Here is a 24,500-nt window from a genome sequence, read left to right as displayed (position 1 = left end):
GGTCAGTTTGTTGAAGCCATGATTAATCTTAGTAAATAATACAGTTTCCATTTACATTATTAAACAATACTAAAATTCATTTATTTATTTATTTTGGCTGCAAACGCATTGCATCATGTGTGTGTTTGTGAATAAATATTGATAAAACTGTCATTCATTCAAGGCGTAGATATAAATGCTCTTACGATGAGCTCACTTATTGGTAGATTAATTGGATATTAATTACTAATTGTACATGATTGAAAAGGCGGTTTTGTGAACTGGTTCAACTGATTCATTAAAAATATGAAAAGATCCGACCAAACCGATTCGTTTACGAGTCGGACGGACATCGTTAGGAGTAAAATGATATAGTAATTTATGAATAAAACAAACGACATTGTATTTAAAGTGTTACATCGGTCATTCTCCTGTATATAATTATATGGCTTAGGCCTAATCAAAATAACCCTGACTATTAATAGTAATTACAACAGTTTATAAGTTCCTGAGTTTTAAACTAGCTTAGAAAGGAGTAGTGCTTCAAATCAGTGTATGAAGGCGATGCCTATTGCCTCATGACACGCCTGCCTAACGTCCGCAATACGACCCACATTTACATCATTGTGATGTGTGACATTTCCTGCTTTCCTTCATGCTGGGACTCTCTTTGAGAAATATGAATCATTCACGAAGGAAGTGTTGCAGTGTGCGAGTTGTTTATATCTATACTAGTGCCATATTGACGCGCCCTGGACAAACACATGGACTAAAGAACATTTAAGCTTTATAAAGACAAGGTATGTGATTATTATGAATTGTTGGGTTATGTTAGTGTGTGTTTTGTTCCAGTTTATTTATTCCAACTGACAGCGCGAACCATGCGCGCGTGTAACTAAGTTACCTCAGGTGTTGACTAAGATAAGACTGGGTTACCATTTTCATGTATTGTTTCATTAATAATATTAACATACATTATATAATGTTTAACAGTCTATTAATGTACATTAAAATAATTTGAAATGTCATGCAGCTTGCTATTTGAACCTATATTTTCTATATGAATGTGGTTTACTGATATCAAGCATAATGCTTGTTAATAAATTATTAACACAGTTTAGGCTACTTTACCTAGAGTTGTTAAATGCTGGTAATATTTAATTGTGAAATCTGTTTAGGTTGAAACTGGAATGAGATAGCCTAGCTGTGTATACTGTATTGTGCAATTCGTTTGAAAATAGTATTTTGTATGACGAACAATTCCCCATGCTTTTTTAAAATGTATTATTATTTCGAAGTAGGATAAGAGGGGGTAAGATGTCCCAAGATGACCTCCTCGCATTAATATTTTCCCTTGACCATACATATATTTTTTTTTTAAAGATTTAACTTACTCAGTCAAAACCGTTTTATGCTTATTTGCTCTAATTTATTTTGTCTTTGGAAAATAGTGATCTGTGACATTGCATTATGTTTTTTGTGTCTATGTATTAATTAGGGATTCATGGACACATTAATGTTTTAAGATTTATGGAGAAAAATATTGTTTTTATTTTGAAGTAAAAAGATTTTGTTATTAATGGGGTTGTTATTATTAAATTCCATGCTTGGATGTACATATTTGAAATTAATTAAAACTTATAGACTATAGACTAAGGTAAGTGAATTAATTTCAATTTGTGTTGCTATTATGACATATTCAATGATAATGTTGGCAATTAAACATATGCATATGTGAAAATCTCTTTATATATATTTGAAGTATATATTAATAAGAATCTATAAATGACAACAGTGGGGTAAGATATAATAATAATAATAATAATAAAATAATAATTTTACATTTTGTTTTGTGCTATTAGTACTAAATTAGCACATGTTTCTATGTATTTCCCTTAATAAAAAATAGGCTGATATATCAACATCCAGCACATGCTGAACTTCTAAATATGTTTAATTTAATAGTAAATGCACTTAATGCACATTGTTCCTAAGCGGACATCTTACTCTTTAGGGGTAGGCAAGTTCGGTCCTAGAGAGCCGCTGTCTTGCAGAGACACACCTGAACAAGTTAATCAATGTCTTCTTCAGGATCACTAAGGCTCTCTAGGACCGAACTTGCCTACCCCTGGTTTAGTGTATTAGTATAGTATGCATATATTTTACTGAAGCTCTATTTGATCATATTCTTCTGGTGTGGCTATGCTGATGGACATAATTTAATTACTTGGACAACATTTTGTCTGATGTCACTGATTCTCTTTGTTGAGATAAGCAGATGGAGAGCAAGGGAAGCTCCAGCACTCTACCTCCACCACCAGATATGTACGTATCTCCTGTGGATGAGTGTGTCGGCGCTGAGGAGAACCAACAGCAGAGTTTGGGTCGGTCAGATGGGGCACAGGCTAAAGAGGACACCAATAGCCATGCTGCTCAGCCTGATGGGACCTCTCCCACCTTCAGAAGGACACCCGTTCAGTCCGGCAGTAAACTATGTGGCTACCTCAACAAGCAGGGTGGACCTCTCAAAGCCTGGAAGTCCCGCTGGTTTGCCTACGAGGAGAAGAGCTGTCAGCTGTTTTACTACCGCATGGCACAGGATATCAATCCTCTGGGTAAGGCGGATCTGTCTCGGGCCACATTCAGTTACCCGTTGCAGGGAGAGGAGGGAACCTTTCATATACAGACACCAGAGCGCACTTTCATTCTCAAGGTAATGTTATCACATGGTTTGGTTTGAAATAAAGGGCTTCCATAAACTGTGATTTTTTTTTTTAAGCAAAAAAAGGGGGACGAGCTGCTTGGGATGGGATGGTAATTGAGACCAAATCAATGAGAAGAACATGGCAACTATACAGGGGGGAAAATAATATGAAATTGGAGGGAATATGAGGTTGTGAAAATAATGAATAAATGTCAGTGCCTTTCATGTGTTCTATCTTCTGTTAAATATGAAATGTTATTAGGTTAAGGACCTGGGAATGTTCATAAAACATCTATTGGACTAAAATGAAAGAAGAAAAAAACTAAAGTGAAACCATTGTCTAATGACAGTTCATGATTTAAAACATTGGAGATTCTAAAGGTCAATTGCTGTTCAAATAACAAGCTTCAGGCGTACAACTGAGGGATGAATATAAAGCCTTACTTATTATTATTTTATATAACTTTCTTTTTTTTTTTTTTCTTGTCTCCAAAAAGCTTGTTGTTGTTATCAGTAGAGTCAGACAGTCCTTACACATCACATTCTTGAGTATCAATGTAGGTCAGAGAGACCTAGGGAAACTAGGTCAGAGAGAAAAGGCTGCTTGCTGTACATATCTTGATAAAGTGTGTTCTGAACAGAATGTTATTTTTTAAATATTTAAAGGAACACGCCGACTTTTTGTGACTTTAGCTTATTCGTCGTATCCCCCAGAGTTAGAGAAGTCCATACATACCCTTCTCATCTCCGTGCGTGCCGTAACTCTGTCTGACGCACCCACCGCTAGCCTAGCTTAGCACAAAGACTGGAGGTAAATGGCTCCAGCTAGCATACTGCTCCCAATAAGTGACAAAATAACGCCAACATTTTCCTATTTACATGTTGTGATGTGTATAGTCACAGCGTGTACAAATAACAAGGTCACATGAGACACAGCCATCTTCTAACCGTATACATACTGGGAACTATGTTCTCAGAAGGCGAAGCACTGCTACTTGGGCGGAGTGATTCCTTTCAAATATGGCCTGCCGGAATATTACATAATGTGGTACTTCCATAAAGGGTCTCTCCTCCTCATTTAATTATTTTACATTGGGGTTAAGTGTGGAGGAATAACGGTTGAGTATCTTGAATAAGACAACAATGCTTTAGAAAACCTCCTCTTAATAGTGACTGGTTTCATAAACACAGCCATTATGTTTTATATCAGTGTCTTAAGTTCTAGTGTGACCCACTAGCAGTTAGTCTTGGTTTTCGGTATCAAAATAGGCTAATCTACGTTTAACTGATTTAAAAAAGCTATGAACAGTCTTAAATAAATTTTTTTAATGTGTAACTTGTAAAGACTAGTCTTAGAGGTTTATGCAACCGGCCCAAACGGTGTGTCTTCAAACATCATTCTGTTTTCAGGCAGCTAACAGGGATACCCAGATGTACTGGTTGCAACAGCTGCAGTTGAAGCGTGCCCTATTCAGGGAGCAGCATGCTGAACATCAGTCCATGCCAAGACCAGACAACCTAACTGTGGAAAGCACTCCATCAGCAAACTGCCCTGGTAAGAGGAAGACCATACGAAACCTATCATTCCTCATTTATTTTAAAACAGTTAAATTTAAATAGCAGTTACTGCACCTTGGAAATTTCACTGTTTATGAAATATGATCTGAGGGGGGAATTTACTTCGTTTTTCAAAGGAAAGTCTAGTTTGGCCAGTCATGTGATACTAAGTTAATAGAAAGTGAAAGATCAGCCCAGTCAGAACAGAATGCTTGGAATCTGTGGATCAAAATAATGTTTTAACTGACTGTTTTTTATTGACGGAGGAGTTTCTTCATCTTCAAACTATTATAAATCCTTCAGTCAGATGATAATCTGAGTCTATTATATGTTACTAAATGCTACCTATATTTGGTGTTCAAGATAACATCCCAATTGTTTCTAAACAATGTTACTAAACCATAGGCTCTCAGCATGAGCACAGGCCAGAGACAGAGAAAGGAAAAGCCAAGGATAGAGGGAGGAAAGCACAAGATTAGCACGAAGGGAGCAGCTGAGAGCGACCGATCAGATAGCATGTTACTCAGCTGGTTGCATTGTTTTAGTTTAGTCATCATTTGCCTAAGGGGCTTATTTGTAGAATGCTAACCAGGACTCATACAGTCTCCAACTATGTTTGTGCATGTTTACTATGTCTGGCAGATCTGATCATTCTGTTATCTGTCACAGCATGAGGGTGTGACGGGAAAGGAAATGTTAATCATCTGCAAGTTTTAAACGTTTAGTAATTCTGGAAAATGGTGGGATGGATGTTGATATCCATCTTATTCACTATGTCACAGGACAGCTATGCAACTTACTCTGGTTTGCACTGCAGCCAATATCAGGGCTGCATGGCACTTAGCTAACAATCTGGGGTTTGAAGTGAACTGAACACAAAATGACTGCTGAGCTCAGTTTCCATGTGCACTTAACCTAAGAGGAGACACTTAAATGGCTGAGCAAAAAGCCATTATCCACTCTCATCTGTGAGAGAAACCTTTTCTATGTCGATGCTTTCACAGATCAGTAGGCCTAATTCATGACACAAATATAGAAGTTTATATATATTAATTATATATTATTATAAAGTATTACCAGAAACGTTAGTACATCTTGAGTTACAAAAATATAGAGCTGTGTGAAAACCCCTGTGACAAACTTATAACATTATTCACATGCAAATTAGCTTTTTGGCATATTTGCCTGGAGTATTGTCATTTTTAACTAAAACGATTTCATTAGCATTTATTGAAATGAAGCAGAAATAGAATAAAATGAAAATTAATATATAAAATATAAAGAATAAATCAAAGAAAATATAAAGATTTAGAATTTATAAATTAATATGTAAATATTCATATATACATATAAAATAATGAAATAATAAATGACAGAAGCACATAACAAAATATACTAAAGTTACAATTAAAATGAAAACTGAAAGTATAAAAATAAAAGTGGTCTAGCTTTGCATTAAGTCTCTTTAACTACTATGTACTAACATTTAAATTAATCAAAAAATATCATATGTTATAGTCTGACATTTAATTTAAACAGATTTATGAGGCACAGTGTGGCAGCAGTAATTTGATAGAAAATTGCTTTTAAATGTATATCTGCTACAGTATATGACTTATTAATATTGCAAATTGCTCTCTTCTCTTCTTATCCCCATCTCTTCTAATTTACAATGCTTAAATGCATTATTTCCAGGAATACAAGTAGGGTTGGGCTTGTCATTGTGCTAAAAGCACTTTCATTCCTTTTACACAGACACTGTTCATTCCTTCCAACCTCAAGCTCTGAAATCCAGGCATTAGGAAACAGCTGTGGGATGAGAGTCAAATGCAGGAAGTGAATGTCTGAGCAGCTGAATCTGTAGAAAATCCCAAATATTGCACCACCAGCCAAATATAACCTAAAAGTATTCTCAGAGACTGAAATAATATTTGTTTGTTTCACTCTGTGCTAGCTATGGTTAGCATATGGATCTTTTAAACAGCACCTCTTTTATTATCAGGAATTTCAGGCATGCTGATACGTGTACCTCACCCTGCGATAAACGTACAACAATGTGTGGTTGTGTCATTAGAAAAGAACTAGGTGGAGCAAGAAAGAGCAGAATATCACAGTTTCCATAAAGATATTAAAGGAACACGCCAACCTTTTGAGACTTTAGCTTATTCACCGTATCCCCCAGAGTTAGATAAGTCCATACATACCCTTCTCATCTCCGTGCGTGCCGTAACTCTGTCTGACGCACCCACCGCTAGCCTAGCTTAGCACAAAGACTGGAGGTAAACAGCTCCAGCTAGCATACTGCTCCCAATAAGTGACAAAATAACGCCAACATTTTCCTATTTACATGTTGTGATTTCCTTTAAGCAGCACAACTAATTTCAACAGTTGGTAATAACAAGAAATGTTTTAAGCAGCAAATCAGCATATTAGAATGATTTCTGAAGGATCATGTGACCCTGAAGACTGGAGTAATGATGCTGAAAATTCAGTTTTGCATCACAGAAATAAATTACATTTTCAAATAATTGAAATGGGAAACAGCTGTTTTAAATTGTAATAATATTTCACAAAATTACTGTTTTTGATCACATAAATGCAGCCTTGTTGAGTATGAGACTTCTTTCGAAAACATGAAAGAAAGAATTTCTTACAAAACAAATAAAAAACAAGTTTCATTATCTGAAAGCATCTTGTTATACTGGACTATCAGATGTATTTAACGCAATGGGTTTGTTCTACTTTCTTTTACACAGCTAACTTCTTGCCCATGGTGAAGACTCCTTCTGGCCTGGTGGGTGAAGAAGCTGCCAGTCTGCCCGCTCCAGGATTAAACAACCCCCTCAATATGTCAATCAAACATCCGCTAATTGAGCTGCAGTGAGTACATGTACTTGTTATGTTGTCTCTGTCTGTTCTAAAAAATTCACAAAATGGACACTGGCATCATGGCATATTTTTAGGGTAAAATGAAAAATACATCACACTGAAAATTTGCGTCAGCACCTTCCAAGAAATCGGTGTTATCTAAATTTCTCAAGAATAATTATTTTAGGGAAGTTATCATTACTCTGTCACACACATACACTTCCTGACATTTTATATATATGAGAGTGGACAGTAACAAAGTACATTTACTTGAGCTTTGTACTCAAGAACACTTTTTGAACACTCAAGTATTATTTTTTCTGGAAACTTTTTACTTTAACTTCACTACATTTGAAAGACAAATATCGTACTTTTTACTCCACTACAATTCTGTCAAGGTCCTTGAGTAGAAAGTAGTAACGTCATTCAGGGGATGATTTTGGTTGCGGGGGTTGCTTTTTGGTTGGAAATGAATGTCGGGTTGACGTCAGAGCCTGATTTTCATTTTCAACGTTGGGTTTGATCTTCTAAATGTGAATTTTGTCATTGTTTTGGACTTCCTTTATAGATAACAGTAAGGCTAACATATTCATTCTAAAAGCCAAAAAAATTTAAATAGGGGACTTTTTGAGGGAACAGCCATTTGGGTGTCCGAAACCATTGAGGACTTTATTGAGTGCACTTATTCAATCTCACATTCAATCCCACGACTGGAACTGTGTTCTAGAAATACATTTGATATTGATATGAGGGTAGGCAGGCAGGCATAGATTCAGAGGCATAAGGTACTGTAAGTATTACATACAACAGTGCAACAATAATAAAACAATGCATTGACATTTACTTTTATATACTTTTGATACTTAAGTACTTTTATAAACAAGCACTTCTGCACTTTTACTTATGTAAAAATCGGTCTTTACAACTTTTACTTGTAACGGCGTAATATTTGACCAGTAGTATCTGTACTTTCGCTCAATTAAGGAAGTTGTGTACTTTGTCCACATCTGCTTGTTTGGTGGCTGAATTATGTAGGCATTGCAACGTATATAGTCTATCTAATATGAGATTAGGAAGTAATTGTAGTTTCACGTCTGTCTCAATAAGGATGTGGTAAGTTGCTTTTATTTCTGAATAAAACACATTATGACAAACACTGTTTCATCATCATCTGAAACGTCAAAAATCATTAAATTGATTACATAATATACCCACAAAGGAGGATGTTAATAAATGAATCCGAATAAATTCTAAGGCAATTTTTTACTATTGCTCATACTTATGATTGTTAAGTTTCAATATCAATACTAAGTATTAAACTTCAGCACACCTTGTCCTGCACCAACTGTGCTATGGACATGATCCAAATCATGAGGTTTTTGCTTTTACTTTTTTTAAGTTATTTGACTTACAAATGTCACCGGATGGTTGATTTAAATAAGCAATGAAACCCTTCAGACTGAAATTGGAGGGACAAAGCTGTATCTAGATACTTGAGTGGGCTCTGTTAATTTGATCCAGTAAACAACCACCTGGAGAACCCTAAACTACCTAATAACATCCTTGTAACCACTTAGAAGACTTAGAACACCTTAGCAACCACATAACAATGCCCTGGCAACCATCCACAACACGCTTAGCTTCATGTTGCAATGTTTACACTGGCCTTTTTCTTCAAAGAAAAGTAGTTGTTATTGTGAGTAATTTCTTCAGAGGTGTCTCTGTGTTTGATTAACAGGAACACAATGCACAGTTTCCGTAACCGGCAGTCACAGGAAATTAGACAAAGTGTTTTCCATATTGACGACCCAAATGACACCCCAAAAACACCCTCATCGAAGACGCACAGTAAGCGCTACTACTTTCTCACCAGAAAAAATGATAATAAACAATTGTTTTAAATGTAAATGCTCATGACCACCTTCCTCCTTAGCTTTATCAGTTCCCACACCCGGATCTTCTCAAACCCCAGAATCCCCTTCTAATGCCAGGTGTGTGGACCTGCAAAAAAATCGTCTATCCACAGTGTCACAATCCAGTAAGAGTTGCAAAGAAAAGTTCCAACCTCTAGAACTAGACAGATCTCAACTTCAACATGAAAAACTTTCCCTGGCTGAAGAGGTCAAAGCACAGAAGGTAAAGTGAGGACATTAACCACCACCTTCCTGCTGGATTATTTATTACTCATATAATCTACTAAAAGCTGCATCTGTATCATTTGTCAGGAGTTGGTGTTGCTGTTACATAAAGTGCTGGAAAATGCTCAGCTGGAGAAACGAACCTGTGCTCAGTTTCTAGCTGCGGAGGGAGAGCAGGAGCGCTTGGAGCTCCTCAGACACGGTGAACGGCGTGCAGCCGAGCTGAGAAACCATCTGGAGTCCCTGCAGCAGGAGAACGAGATCCTACGGAGGGATCTGACCCAGAGGGACTCTCATATCGCTGAACTCCAAGAGAGTGTCCAGCTCCTGATGCACAAGAACCAGGCCAAACAGGAAGTGATACTGAAGCTATCTGAGAAGTTAGCAGCCTGTGGGGAAGACCAGCATTGCACCAATGGGCTGGAAACTGAGACCTTCAAACAGCTAACACTGGAGAATGTGCATTTGAAAGTGAGAAAATAAACTTTTTACTATATTTACTGTATAGATGATATATGACTTTTATTTTTTTTATTTACACACATACAAGTGACAGTAAAGACATTTACAATGTAACAAAAGTTTTCTATTTTGATATTTCTATTCATTAAATAATGTTGAAAAAATGTATTTTGGTTTTCACAAAAATATTAAGCAGAATTATTTTCTGTCTTGTTTTCCTTGCAATCAAAATTTTGAGGTTATTTTTCTTTTTGAAGAAATTAATACTTTTATTCAGCAAGGATGCATTAGGTTGATCAAAAGTGACAGGAAAGACTTTGACATTGATAAAAATTTTCTTTTTGTTTTGTTTGTTTTTTACTTTATATTCATCAAAGAATCATATTAGAATGATTTCTGAAGGCATTATTTATGAATAGTTTGTCCTATTCTGTAATGGCTGTGCCAAGCATGATTACAGCTCTACTGTAAACACAATCATGATCATATCTCTTATTTCAGGATGATTTGAAAGCATATAAAACCCAGAACCAGTACCTAAACTCTGAGATCTACCAGCTGACGACTCTTTGGAGAAAAAGTTCAGAACAGGAGCAAAGTCTGATAGTAAAGGTGAATTTTTTTTCTGTCAAGTTTTCTTGCACCAAAACAGCTATATTTTCTTATTGCTGTACTTTAAAGACATCTTTAAACTTTGTTCTGCTTGGCTAACCTCTTCATCTGAACACTGAATAGGTCTTTATGAACTGAGAGATCTGAGTTTTGAAAGTTAGAGTGTGCTTATAGACCTTATGTTGCCCCGCCCCTTTTCAGCGCTGCGCTCGTTGTCTTTTGACTTCCGGTCTGTATTTTCACAGCGATTTTGCGTGTTTATTAATGAACGGCTCGTTTTAAAATCTTCCCGGTCGACTGACATTTGTTAAGTCATCTGCTTTAAACAGCAGGACTACTTTCGTTAACTTTACATTAAGTAAATCCACTTCAAAAACAAATTACTCCTGGACAGCAATGCCATAGAAATATACAGAGCGACCGCAAAAACGGAAGTTAAAAGACAATATTCTAAAGATGGCGGCGCCCTCGTTTCTCTGGCGCATAAGGTCTATATACAACTTTAAGGGAAATTCCATTTTTACAGAGGTGTAAAAAGTACTCAAAAATGTTACTCAAGTGAAAGTACAAGTACTGAGGGAAAATTTTACTCAATTAAAAGTAAAAGTATCTGGCCAGAATCGTACTTGAGTAAAAGTAAAAAAGTACCACATTAAAATTGTACTTGAGTATTAAAGAAGTAAAAGCAAAAAGCAAAACTAGAGATTCTTGTTTAAGATTTTAATCTCTAAAAACATCTCCTGCTTTAGAACTGTTTGTATTTAATTGTATTTGATTATCAAACTATAAGACTACTATCTAATGCCAGTATGCAACATGCTTTAAACAATCCACTAAACATACTTTTGCCCACTAAAAGAAAAGAATTCGCTACGGTACGGCCACGGGTTCGCAGCTGAATCACGTTCTTCCTCCATTTTCTTCCACTGATTGACTGTAATAATTTCTCTAATTTCCAGGTCAAGGTGCTGTGCATTGAGAGCCTAAGTCCCTCCCCTCCGCTTCCGGCTCATGGGACCTTATTTCGAAAAATATATGTATGGTAGTCAATGGCGAGAGACAACTTATCTTTATATTCCATCTGAACTGTGCCCTGAATTACACATATGATATTTGTCAATTTAAAAGATAATTATGAAAGTCAAGAAAGTCGCAGTTTGTAATAAAACAGAAGAGTTTTATGGTCCCATGGTGGTCAACCGGAAGGGGAGGGACTTAGATGCGACATGAAGTCACTTCCAAAGGACCAATGAACATGTCTGACCAATTTCATGGAATGTGAAAACGAATCTCATTGGCAGAATAAATGACATTTAAATTAAACTGAGCATGAGCGCAACTGAATTGGTTTGGTAATAGCAAGGGAAAACAGAATGAAGTGACCTCCAAAAAAGAAGTACTTTTTGACTATAAATAAAATTGTAAGGAGTAAAAAGTACTTTTTTTTTTTTTCTTAAAAAATGTAATTAAGTAAAAGTAAAAGTATTGATTTTTAATTGTACTCAAGTAAAGTAAAAATCCCCCAAAATAATACTTAAGTACAGTAATCAAGTAAAATTACTCAAGTATTTTACACCTCTGCATTTTTAGAATATGAATCTTATGATTGTTTGGTAAATGTCACTAAAAAAGTGTTTGAAACCAGATTTACTATAGCTTTACTTTGTGTGTGTCAGTGTGCTGTTTTAGAGGCCAATAACTGTCAGATGGAAAGCAGATATTTGGGAATCCTCCAGAAACTCCAGGAGAGTGAGGAATTGAATCCGGAGCTGAGGGAAGCAATCAAGAAGGTGCTGAAAGATGCAGTTCAGGCAGACCTGAAAGCAGCCATCAAAATAAACCCCATCAGGTACACACAGTCCCATTAGTTCACCTGTTCATATCTTCTTTGGAGCTCTCAATTCTCATTCACACTTGCAATAGTAAACCATTCCAGACTTGGATGGAAATAAATGACTCAAGGTTCATAGACATACTGAGATTTATAAAGAAATAGCTCAGTTGTTGTTTAGATAAGGCCCCTGCTAAAAGAAAGTAGAAGAAGAATGTAGAGCTTCAATTAAATAACGTGCATTAGAGGAAACAGTCATAAAACAGTTTGTCAAAGTTCTGTTTATGTTGGAAAAAAATTCACAATTCCCAACATTCTACAGTGAGTACGATGAATATGGATTTAGGATGGCAGTAGACTTCAAAGCTGAGGACCTGAAGCTCCTTGCTAAGATCCAGGCCCTGGAGATCCGATCTCAAAACCTGCTGAATCACGAGGAATGCGATGGGCCGCTGTTGGCTCGTTGCGCTCAGCTCCTGTTCGGATGTCCTGAAGCTGATCTCTCTTCATCAACAGAATTGAAGGGTCTACTCCGGACAGGCTTGCCACGCGAGTACCGCGTGAGGGTTTGGCGTTTTATGATACAGACTAGAACCAAGACGTTAAGAGAGCGTCATCCCGACCGCTATCAGGAGCTGTGCGAGAAGAGCAGGACCTCACCTCACCTGGTGCCCAGACAAATCCAGCTGGACCTGGAACGTACGTTGACCACCAATCAATACTTTTCCCCTCCTTCGAGCCCCTTGATTCAGAAGCTGGAGAGAGTTCTGCAAGCGTTCTCATGGCAGAACCCCACCATCGGCTACGTGCAGGGACTCAACAGGTAATCACAATCCAAGCGAACACTGGTAATTGGTGCAGAGCCACAATAGACATGATAAAGAGAGAAATGGCTTTGATTGTTGCAGTAATCACTATAACTTTTTAGCTGAATATTGGCCACTAAAATTTTTTATAAATGGGGAATTGTGTATAACACGTTACTAAACCAAAAAGTGCCAGATTTACTTAAAAATGTCTATTCATTTATAAAAAAAAACGGCTTAATTTTACATTTAATGTCATAATTGAGTACACCTCTTTAACACCCCTATCTGCATATAAAGTGTTTATTGTCTTGTCTGCCATGCTGAAGACTAAGTGCCAACTAGCTATCTAACTAACATCATGCTGACCTTATATTGACCATGTCATGTGATATACTGACATCTAGTGGTCATTTGTTGATCAACAACTTGCTAAAGAGGGCACCTTACTGGCTCATCAGATTAGGGGTAGGTTTACCATGACACGTCTTTGCAAAAAGAAAGGTAAATACCAGCATCTATGTCACTGTCTTCAGACTGGCGGCCATTGCTCTGCTGGTACTGCAGGATGAGGAAGATGCCTTCTGGTGTCTGGTAGTGGTTGTGGAGTACATCATGCCTAACAACTACTACACTAAAGACCTGCTGGGCTGTCAGGTGAGAACTTGGAAAATCTTAAATATCTTTGTGAATCTTAAAATACGCTTGTTTTACTTTAATACTTAATCCTAACTTGATGTAAAACCAGTAATTTTCTGTAATAGTATGGCAATTTGAATCAACTGTTTTCTATTTTAAGTTTAATTTTTATTTAATGTTTTCTGTGATGACAAGCTGAATTTTAAGCATCATTACTCCAATCTTGAGTCACAGATCATTCATTCGAATATGCTGATTTGATGCTCAAGAAACATTTCTAATTATAATCAGTGTTGAAAAAAACTATTGAAAACAGTTTGCTTCTTAAATGTTTATTTTTTATTTATTTTTAGGAGTCATAAATGAACAAAGTTCAAAAGAACAGCATTTATTGAATTTTTTTTGTAACGATGTAAAAATCTTTAGGGTCAATGTAATTCATCCTTGCTGAATTTCTTTTCTTCTTTCTTTCAACAACAACAAAAAACTGCCCCCAAAGCAGTAATGTATATTCCTCTAAATGACCAATGGTTCTAAAATGGCCCGTCTTCATTTTACTCTCTCTCTCACACACTTCTTCCATCTTTCTTCTTCTCATCTATCCAGGCTGACCAGCGTGTACTAAAGGACCTCATGTCAGAGAAACTACCTCGACTCACAGCCCATCTGGAAGCGCTAAAAGTAGACGTATCACTCATCACTGTTGAATGGTTCCTGGTGCTGTTCGTTGAGAGTCTGCCCACCCGCATACTGTTTAAAGTATGGGACACCTTCCTGTATGAGGGAGTCAAGGTACCTTGGATCTATGACAGAGCATTCTTAGAAATAGTGAATGGATCAGTACTGGGTTTCTCTTGAATTACTGAACAGATTACAAACTAATAATAGTTTGATGTTTCTGAATACGCTGCGGAACATTCTGCTATAGTTTTGTGGACTAAATCCCCCATTCATCTTTTTCATAGGTGATATTCCGATATGCACTGGCTCTTTTCAAATACAGAGAGGAAGACATCTTAAAGATTCAAGACAGTGTCGAAATGTACCAGTATCTCCGCATCTTCCCCATCACCATTGCAGATGGAAGGTGAGATGAAGGATAGAGAAGAAAGTACTATATATACAGTAAATATAGAGTAATGTACAGCAACGGAAGTTCTTTTACAGTGTAGAATAGTAATATGTTCTGTAGTTGATGCATTTTAAATGTATTTAGACATTATACAATAAATGTATGTATTCATAAAGCCTTACACTATACCATATAACAGTATTCATGGTTACACCTTTTAAGGATGAATTTTAACACAGGACATACCATTTACATTTTGTGTTTTTAATATATATATATACAGTACAGGCCAAAAGTTTGGAAACATCACTATTTTTAATGTTTTTGAAAGAAGTTTCTTCTGCTCATCAAGCCTGCATTTATTTGATCAAAAATACAGAAAAAAAAAAAAGTTATATTGTGATATATTATTACAATTTAAAATAATTGGTTTTCAATTTATTATACTTTAAATTATCATTTATTTCTGTGATTCAAAGCTGAATTTTCAGGATCATTACTCCAGTCTATCACATGATCCTTTAGAAATCATTCTAATATTCTGATTTATTATAAGTGTTGGAAACAGTTCTGCTGCCTAATATATTTGATGAATAAAAGGTTAAAAATAACTGCATTTAAAAATAAAAATAAATAAAAAATTCTAATATTAATCTTCTTTACTATCACTTTTGATCAATTTAACACATCCTTGCTGAATAAAAGTATTGATTTATTTCAAAAAAAGAAAGAAAAAAATTACTGACCCCAAATGACTGACCAGTAGTGTATATTGTTGTTACAAAAGATTTATATTTTTTAAACATTTGCTTCTTTTTTTTTTTTTTTTTTTTTTTTCATAAAAAGTATCCTAAAAAAGTATCACAGGTTATGAAAAAATATTAAGCAGCAGAACTTTGATAATGAATCATCATATTAGAATGATTTCTAAAGGATCATGTGATAGACTGGAGTACTGATCCTAAAAATTCAGCTTTGAATCACAGAAATAAATGATCATTTAAAGTATAATAAATTGAAAACCAATTATTTTAAATTGTAATAATATATCACAATATTACATTTTTTGTCTGTATTTTTGATCAAATAAATGCAGGCTTGATGAGCAGAAGAAACTTCTTTCAAAAACAAAAAATAGTAATGTTTCCAAACTTTTGGCCTGTACTATATATATTACACATATAGTACTGTGCAGAAGTATTATGCACGCTAGTATTTTGGCCCCAAAAAAATGGTTTTACGTGTCAGTAGGAAATACCAAACATACATTTTTCCATTAATTGCAATAGATCTCCGTGAGGATCATACCTGCTGTTGTCAGGCTCATTGTGCATTCAAAAATCTCACTGGATTATTACAATTAATGTCAAAATGAATGTTTGGAAATGTAAACTGATATTTGCTACTGACACACTACAGCAAAATATATAAATGACTGACTTAAAACTATTTTTGTGTGAAATACTAATGTGCCTAAGACTTTTGCACAGTAGTGTGTATATAATCTGTTTCTTTCTCTCTTCCATTTAATTTCAAAAGAGCTCCTGGTATTGTAGACAGTGACAGTGTAGCTTTTTTCACCACAGTCAGACACCACCATATATATAAGTCATAGTAAAATAAAAACAGCCTGCATCTGTCTGAGCAGCAGTAACACAAATAGAAACAGAATATGGGTCAGATGCTTCTGTGGTGTGTCTATTTTAAACATGCGCCTCTGATACTATGCATGTCTGCCGTGTTCCTGCTCATTCCTGCTTTTAGTGCATGGATGGCATAGTTTTAAAAAAACACAAAGAAAAGCTTGCTTTGGGAGAGTCTTTCCAAATCACATGTTTCAGCAGGAAATAAACATATCAGCTAGTTCATTACTGTATAGTTTTCTTCGATATAATGTCGATATACCTCATCTTCCTTTTCCACAGAAAGCTGACAAGCATTGCCTTCAATGACATGAACCCACTGCCCATGAAGCTGCTACGAAACCGTCGCGCCGTGCATCTGGAACACCTCCGCGCTGAGATTAGAGAGATGGAGAACTTACAGAAAGCATACAAAGCTGAACACGTCCGGTGCAAAGACAAAGAGCTGGACACCCTGGCTAGTGAAGATGAAGAGGAGGTATAGAGTAGTCAAACATAAGCTCTTGATGCATGTGCAAACGCCTTGAATGCTGAATGAGAAACACTACATAAAAACTCATCAGTTACTCACCCTCATTTTGCTCCAAACTCATATGGTCAGCCATTTCCATTTAGTAAAAGTGAATGGAGATAGATTCTGTCCAAAAAAAAACACTATACAAGTAGTCATAAAACTCTATTCTATAAACTCTATATGCACTATATTCCAAGTCTTCAAAAGTCATATAATAGGTTGCATGAGGGATGACATGAAGGTGAGTAAATCATGACAATTTCATTTTGCGACAATGACAATGCACAAATGGCTTGAACAAAAGAGTCAATCAGCAGCTGACCTCAGTATTGGGCATGTCCAGGCCCTACATATTTGCACAGATGTATAACTATGCCACTGTTCAGAAGATTCGGGTCAAAATTTTACAGATATAAATGTAATTTAGCAAGGATGCATTCAATTGATAAAAAGTCACAGTAAAGAGTTTTACTTTGTTACATTTTTTTTAATAAATACAAATTCAAATAAATGCTGGGGTTTTTTCAATTCCTCAAATAATTGAAGAATTCAACATTGATGATAAATGTTTCTTGAGCATCAAATCAGCATATTAGAATGATTTCTGAAGGATCATGTGACACTGAAGACTGGAGTAATGATGCTGAAAATTCAGCTTTGCATCACAGGAATAAATAGGAAATAGTTGTAATAAATTGTAATGATAATAATTCACAATATTGCTTTTTTACTGTGGTTTTTGATCAAATAAATGCAGCCTTGTTGAGCATAAGAGACTTCTTTAATTAAAACATCTTGTGACCCCAAACTTTTGAACAGTAGCGTATATGTAACCCCTTCAGCAAAGAATGGTTTTTAAATTTGAAGCTTTTATGTTTTTTTGTTTAAAGATTTTGTACTGTGCTGCTACTGTATATAACACATGCATGCATATACAGTATTATCATCCTCACGCATAGCTTACAAACCAAAATGATATTATCTCTGAAAACATGCACATAATAAACAAATATAAAACTGTTTTTCACTCCAGTTTGTCTGTATATTTGGTGAAAACCCAGTGTAAAGTCTTCAGTGTAAAGAAACAGTCATTTTTTTCCCCCATTTTATTACTTTAAAAAACAGGATACATATGAAATCATAAATATAAAAATCAAACAAATCAACAAAAACTTAGTTCAATGTTACAAACAACTTTACTGCAGGTAAGAGCTAATAGCTAATATCACACCAGAAGAGTAAACTGATGTATTGCCTATCCATGACTGTATCTGATAACAGAATCGGCTTATTCCCCCGTGTGACATGAACAGAAGCACAGTTTCCCAAAATAAAGAGGAGAAACAGACTCACAATCTCACCTCGAAAAATAAAAACAGTGGCTTGTCGCATAATAAAGCTATTGTTCTATCAGTGTTAAGTCACATGTATTCTAATGCCAAACAGTTCACGTTCCTACAAAAATGGCTCATTGTTTTAAAGAGTTAGAAAAATCCCTTGTCAGGAGCATGCAGGTCATCTTGTGTGTGTGTGTGTGTGTGTGTGTGTGTGTGTGTGTGCGCAGTGGTTATGGGTTTTACTAGCTTGCCGCTAAACACAGCTCGTCTGTCTCTTTCTAATACACACTGACGGGACTAGCGATGTCACAGCTGTTACTGAGATGCTTTCTGTGATTTAAAGAAAGAAAAAGGCTATGGACAAAAACAAAAGCTAACTGGTTTTCAACCAGGAAGCATAAGAGAGAGTTTGTGCACTGCTTACATTTGGCAATATAAAGTGGAGAGCCAAAGACCATGTTTGAGGCCAAAAAGATCCTGTTCCAGTGATTGACACTGGTATCCATTAAAAAAAAAACCTTTCTCAGGCAGTAAATGCCCAGTGTAAGGTCAGTTTTCTGGCCTAAATCCCTAAGTTCAATAATTTTGAGTCCAAAAATGTTTTTAAATAATGTAAAAGACGCATCTCACAAAACCTTTTTTTTTTTTTTTTTTTTTTTTTTTTTTTTTTTGCATAAACAAAACATTTTTTTGCATTGTGACATTATTGTATGACAATTAAGCACAATTGTCAAGATAATCATTAATACAAATAATAATAAAATGGAATAAGTTTACTAAATTGCATTTATACCTCATATAAGGGCACATATGCCTGCCCTTGTGCTGATTTCAATAAAAGTTTATTGTAAAATAATAATAAAAAATAAAAAAACAATCTTAAAAATAAAACATATAGATGCATTACAGAAATTAAAATTAAGCACGTTCCCCCGGAATTCTCATGAAAATAGTGTCACAATTACAAATAACCTTAATGGTTCTAATGTTCTTCATGCAAAATCATTTCTTTTTTCTTTTCTTTTTCTTTGGGTGATGTTTTTGTGAGATTCACCCTAAAAGGCAAGTTCCACCATTCATCTTTAATCACAACCTACTTGTTCAGTCATCAAGTTAATGTTACCTGATAAAACTGTGGGTTGGTTGCGTAACCAGAAACTGCAACGTCAAGCAAATTAAAAGACAATTTTGTTGACAGAGAAGATTCTTTAAACATTTATGAAACATCTCTATATTGAATGCGCTATAAGACGATTTGAACTATAAATGTTTTACAGGTATCTTTAATTCATCTCCGTGTTTAATGTATGCCATCTTAGTGCAATATTTAACATGCTTTCAGCATAAGTTTTGTGTGGCAAATGTTAAATCTCCTAGATTTTTTTTTTCTTAATTCATGCTCTTAATATCTCATAAGTACATTTCTGAACCCTCCCAAAAAAACAACTCTTCATTTGAACACAATTCACAACATTTCCCTCCAATGCAAGACACGAAAAACATGGAATAAAAATAATAAAAAATAAAAAAAACTATTCCTCAGTCAATATTTATCAATATGTAACATGACATGTTCAAAACATCCATACAAAAACTGCACACATCACAGACATTTTTGCTAAATCTGACATTTGTTAGAAAAAAAAACAATAGACTGCAGATCCTCATCCACATCTACCACGTTCTGTCATCCGATGGGTTAGTTAAATTACTGTGAATGGTTAGATCTAGATCTTTTTAAGGCTTATGAACCGTTTCAATTCCGAGTCTATGTGATCCAGCAGGGGGCGACATTCACTCAGTTGGTTAAGGCAAAATACAAGTTTTGTGTGACTCTCCTCCTCTCCCACTGTCTAGCAGAAAATAAAATGACGTTTCCTTTCAAGATTCCTTTCTAGATACACAAGTAGGAAGACTTAAGTTTGATGCAGATATGAAAGTCGGTGGCCCTAGAACTCTCACTAGCTTAAAGCGACCAAACTCTCCATGGGTTGCAAAGCAAAAGAGAACAACTGAAATGACTTGTTCTAAAGATAAATCTACAAAACTATGTAAAAGCTAACATTAGTATTAGCTAACATTAGTATTATCTCCCAAAGTAGAAAAGGCAACATTGTGCCATTTTACTCCTACAGGTTGGATAAGGAATTGCACCCAAGGACAGATCAGTGCTTTATGCTGTGGATCACCATCATACGCTCAATTTCAGTCAAATGAGGCAAGGTCAAGTTACTTTAACAACCAAAGACAATGTCCAAGCCACATTACAGCACCAGAATAGCCCCACTGCTGCTTTACAAACAGGAGTAGCCTTGCATTTCTTTGAAGGATGAATTGCTCTGAATTAGCCGTTAAGCTAACAAACCATTTCTACGTGCACTACCGGTCAAAAGTTTGGAATCATTACCATTTTTTTATGTTTTTGAAATTAGCCTCTGATCCATATTAAGAATGCATTCAATTGATTAAAAGTTACAGTAAAGACATTTAAAATGTTACAAAATGTTTCTATTTCCACAAAAATATTAATAAGCACACCTGTTTTTAACAACGATGATAATAATAAGAAATGTTTCTTGAGCATCAAATCAGCATATTGGAATGATGAAGGATCATGTGACACTGAAGACTGGAGTAATGATGCTGAAAACTCAGCTTTGCATCACAGGAATAAATTACATTTTAAAATCTATTCAAACAGAAAACAGTTTTTTTTTTACTTGTAATAATATTTCACAATATTACTGTTGTACTGTATTTTTTGTTCAAATATATGTGACATTGGAGAGACTTTTCAAAAACATAACAAAACATATTTTGACTGGTAGTGTAACTGAAGTCACCATATTGTGTAATATATTTGTTTTTGTATGTGCTTTTTGTTGTACATGTCACTCATACTCATAGTTACAGCAACTGTGGATTGTAGTTAGAAACCATTAACATCTTCCTCCCAGTTTAAGGTAACCCCAACCCAGTTTCTTCCAGTACTAACAGACACAGCAGGAAAAAATTGACCTTTTGACCAGTTTTATCACAACTCAGAAACAAACTAAAAATCACCACCATTGGAGGGAAAGCAACCAACCAATCTTTTTACACAGAAGTGAAAGGCCCTCAGACTTCATTCTCAAGCATGGTAACGTTATTTTAGTAAAATAACACAACCAAGCATTTTCTCTTTTTTTTTTTTTCTTTTTTTTTTTAAATTAAGAAATAAAAAGCATAGATGCTTCAGTATTTGGATTAAAAGAAAAAAAAACAAGTGCTGCACTGCAGTATGTGGGTTTCTCATAAACGCAAAGAAAATTTTGTTATGAAAAAATTGACAATAAAAACAGTGATTCTAGACATTATTAATACTGTGTTTCACTAGATGGCAACTGTTTTTTTTTTTTTAGTCTTATAAAAAGGACATCACTACGAAAAATGCATCAGGCTTTTTAAAATATGCAGCGCTCCAATATAAAGTGCTTCATTACATTGTTATTTCATTTTTTTTTTACAGTTTCTTATTAAAATATTGTATTCCCTGGAGTGAAACCATAGTAAACATGTTACACATTGGTAAAAATAAACATTTTGGAATGTCTTTAAAAAGTCCCATGGGCTGATTTTGGTCAAGCAGAGCTTGTCCCGGGAGCCTACAGGAAAGAAAGACGGCATTAGTCCCAAACAAACCAACAACCATTCATCTGATCTGGATCTGGAGGAGTTAGTCCACTTCATTAGTTTTCAAGGAGCAAAATGCAAAAAGCAGGTGTTGAGAAGCCATGCTTATTGAGAGGGTGTTATGATGGATGGTAAAGGCTGTCTTGAAACCAGATTCTCCCCTCTAAAACACACCAACAATATTAATAACAACAGATTTCAGGAACACAGAGAGAGTATATGGGTAGTTGACAAATAATGTGAACTTTTAGTGTTAAATATAATGCGAAGAGTTTAGGGTTAAATAAAGACATTTATAAGGAAACGTATAATTTTCTTGCAGTTCATGTAAAAAGATGTTTGACCCAAAAACAAACATTTTGAATGTACTTTTTTTTTTTTGCCCAGCCAGAGACTTTCATACTATGAACACGTTTGGAACAACATGATACATTTTTCATTTTTGGGCCAACTATCCCTTTAAATAATCTTGTGGTGTGACAAACGATATTTTAGTGGAAGGTTTTTCTTTTTTTTTTTTTTTTTTAGATCCCCTAAAATGCTATTTTAAAGGCTCCTAATTTTGTTTTGGAGGTCTACTACAATAAAATGAATCCAAAAAAAATTTAAATAAATAGAATTTTCTCATAATATACATATCTCACAGTGAAATGGTTCGATAAAGGATTCAGTTTCTCTAAACCCGCCTTACCGAGACACTACTCTTCTCTGATTGGTCAGATATCCTTTGAAAGTGAATGTGGATTTGCTTTCGCAGTGCTGGAAACATGTCGACAACACGCACCAAACTCTTCCAGTCTCAGCTACAACTACAATGTTTGAAGGTCAAAGTAGACGTGGTTCGCGGCGGGCAGCCAATGAAGACCATAGCCTGGAATTATGCAAATTAGTTTCAAACCTGTAAGTTCGAGAAGGAAATATGACTGGATTTACTGACGACTCGTTACAGGCAGTTCAGAATCGGTTTTTCTTTCTTTTGGGAGGCAATAACTTTGATCTTTAAAACTTTGCAGAGCTTTTACATTCACGAACAGTTATATTACACACTACACAAAAGGTAATATCCGATAAAACACTTTAAAATAAATATTCTGTACCATCTCTCAATTAGTGTCTGGAAAACTGCATGTCAAATAATACTAGAAAAACATAGTCATCAACTAGTCATCCTACAACACATTGACTAGTCGATTTTGAGAATCTTTAATGGCATGTCACAAGAAAGAACCTGGATTAACATTTCATGTCAACGACCCATATACAGTCAGTCCCAATATTATCTTACTAAACAAACTAAACTGACCCAATAGTATGTTGATAGTTTAGTGTTTAAACTCACGATTTGCAGTGGTTTATCCAGTCAGCCAAGAGTTAAGTGTCACCAGCTAAATTGCTAACTAAGAATTGTGGAGAATCCTTTTATATTATAGATCATAATATGACCATCGATGTGAGAGATAAAGTCTTTCCCTTCCTCTCCTCCTCTTGTTTTTCCGGCCTGGCAGTTTCAATTATCTTTCCTCCGAAGAGCAACATGGTGTTTTTAAGGCCACGGATATATCAGTAGAGTTAATAGCCGCCATACGAGTTCAAGACAGTCAGTAAAAAAAAAAGAAGAGGCAAAAATGGAATGGAAAAAAAGATGGAAAAAAATTAAAATAATAATCCACTGATAGAAAAATAGATGCTCATGCTCTGTTAGTGCGATGCATAGAAAGATGGATGAAATGATAGAAGGAGGGGAGGAAGCGTTAGTCAGCATGCAGCAACAGCCACGGGTGTGTACTGGAGCAATGTGACCAGGAAGAAGAGGGTGGAGGTGGGCAGGCAGACAGACAGGAAGATGATCATGTCTTGTGTGAGGCACAGCACCAGATTGTGCTCCGTCAGGACCCAGTCCACCAGCACACACAGCAGCAGATAGTACAGGTGGAACTCCTGGAGCTCCTGCCACTCCGCCCCTGCCTCACCCACGTCACCACTCACCATGGCCTTAACCTCCGTCAACTCTACCTCTTCCTTGGGACGGGCGCGCTTGCTGCGCCCCCGCTCCTCCATCGCCATTGACCTCCTGCTGTTCTCCACAAACTCCTGCAGGAGATGAAAGAAAGAAGTCAAACTACAGTCCCATAAACCTAGACTAGAGGCTTTTTCACTCTAGGTTTGATTTCTCAGTCTGAATTCATGTTTGATTTATGTAAGAAGCATAAAGACATTCTAATGATAATTAATCACGTTTTAAATATAGATAGATAGATAGATAGATAGATAGATAGATAGATAGATAGATAGATAGATAGATAGATAGATAGATAGATAGATAGATAGATAGATAGATAGATAGATAGATAGATAGATAGATAGATAGATAGATAGATAGATAGATAGATATTAGGGTCATAAAATATTTTTGTATTTAAATCAGCGTAAATTAAATGCAGAACAACAAATACTACAAACACACATAAATTATATTTAGACAGTATTTGTTGTTCTGCCTTTTGTACTGATTTAAAAAAAATCTTCACAGTATTTTAATACAATAAAATTACTTCATGACAGTAATGAGAATCACCACTGAGAATAATATGAATTACATTTTAATTATAAAACATATGGATGCATGATCAACTAAAAATTTTTTTAAAAAAAGCTTTTTATTATGA

General features: G+C 35.4%; 2 protein-coding genes across 10 annotated transcripts in view; one reads left to right on the top strand and one right to left on the bottom strand.

The window, feature by feature from the left end:
• The first annotated feature begins 587 nt into the window (after positions 1-587).
• On the top strand, positions 588-21,427 carry tbc1d2 (TBC1 domain family, member 2). Of its 4 annotated transcripts, none has more exons than XM_082177549.1 (14): positions 588-779; positions 2,255-2,692; positions 4,094-4,238; positions 6,997-7,120; positions 8,847-8,956; positions 9,051-9,244; positions 9,334-9,717; positions 10,210-10,320; positions 11,997-12,169; positions 12,474-12,974; positions 13,494-13,614; positions 14,203-14,388; positions 14,562-14,683; positions 16,594-21,427. In XM_082177549.1, the coding sequence occupies exons 2-14, from the start codon at positions 2,258-2,260 to the stop codon at positions 16,793-16,795; spliced, it is 2,808 nt and encodes a 935-aa protein (XP_082033675.1). In that variant the 5' UTR covers positions 588-779; positions 2,255-2,257; the 3' UTR covers positions 16,796-21,427. The 4 variants fall into 4 exon arrangements, with proteins under 4 accessions (XP_082033675.1, XP_082033674.1, XP_082033673.1 ...); XM_082177548.1 differs by having other exon boundaries at positions 591-779; positions 2,250-2,692; positions 9,042-9,244; XM_082177547.1 differs by having other exon boundaries at positions 592-779; positions 2,258-2,692; positions 9,042-9,244.
• slc44a1b (solute carrier family 44 member 1b) overlaps positions 19,168-24,500 on the bottom strand; it is a 27,504-nt gene continuing 22,171 nt past the window's right edge. For 4 of the 6 annotated variants that reach the window (XM_082177560.1, XM_082177562.1, XM_082177561.1 and 1 more), the window contains exon 15: positions 19,168-23,925. In XM_082177560.1, the coding sequence (XP_082033686.1) occupies positions 23,590-23,925 (336 nt within the window). In that variant the 3' untranslated portion in view covers positions 19,168-23,589. The remainder of the gene's footprint in view (positions 23,926-24,500) is intronic. The other 2 variants (XM_082177563.1, XM_082177564.1) reach the window with 2 other exon arrangements.

Source organism: Leuciscus leuciscus (genome assembly GCF_965113295.1).
Source record: "Leuciscus leuciscus genome assembly, chromosome: 8".
In the NCBI taxonomy this organism is placed as follows: domain Eukaryota; kingdom Metazoa; phylum Chordata; class Actinopteri; order Cypriniformes; family Leuciscidae; genus Leuciscus; species Leuciscus leuciscus.
Note: the sequence above shows the minus strand (reverse complement) of the source record. Positions and strands in the feature narration are given on the sequence as shown.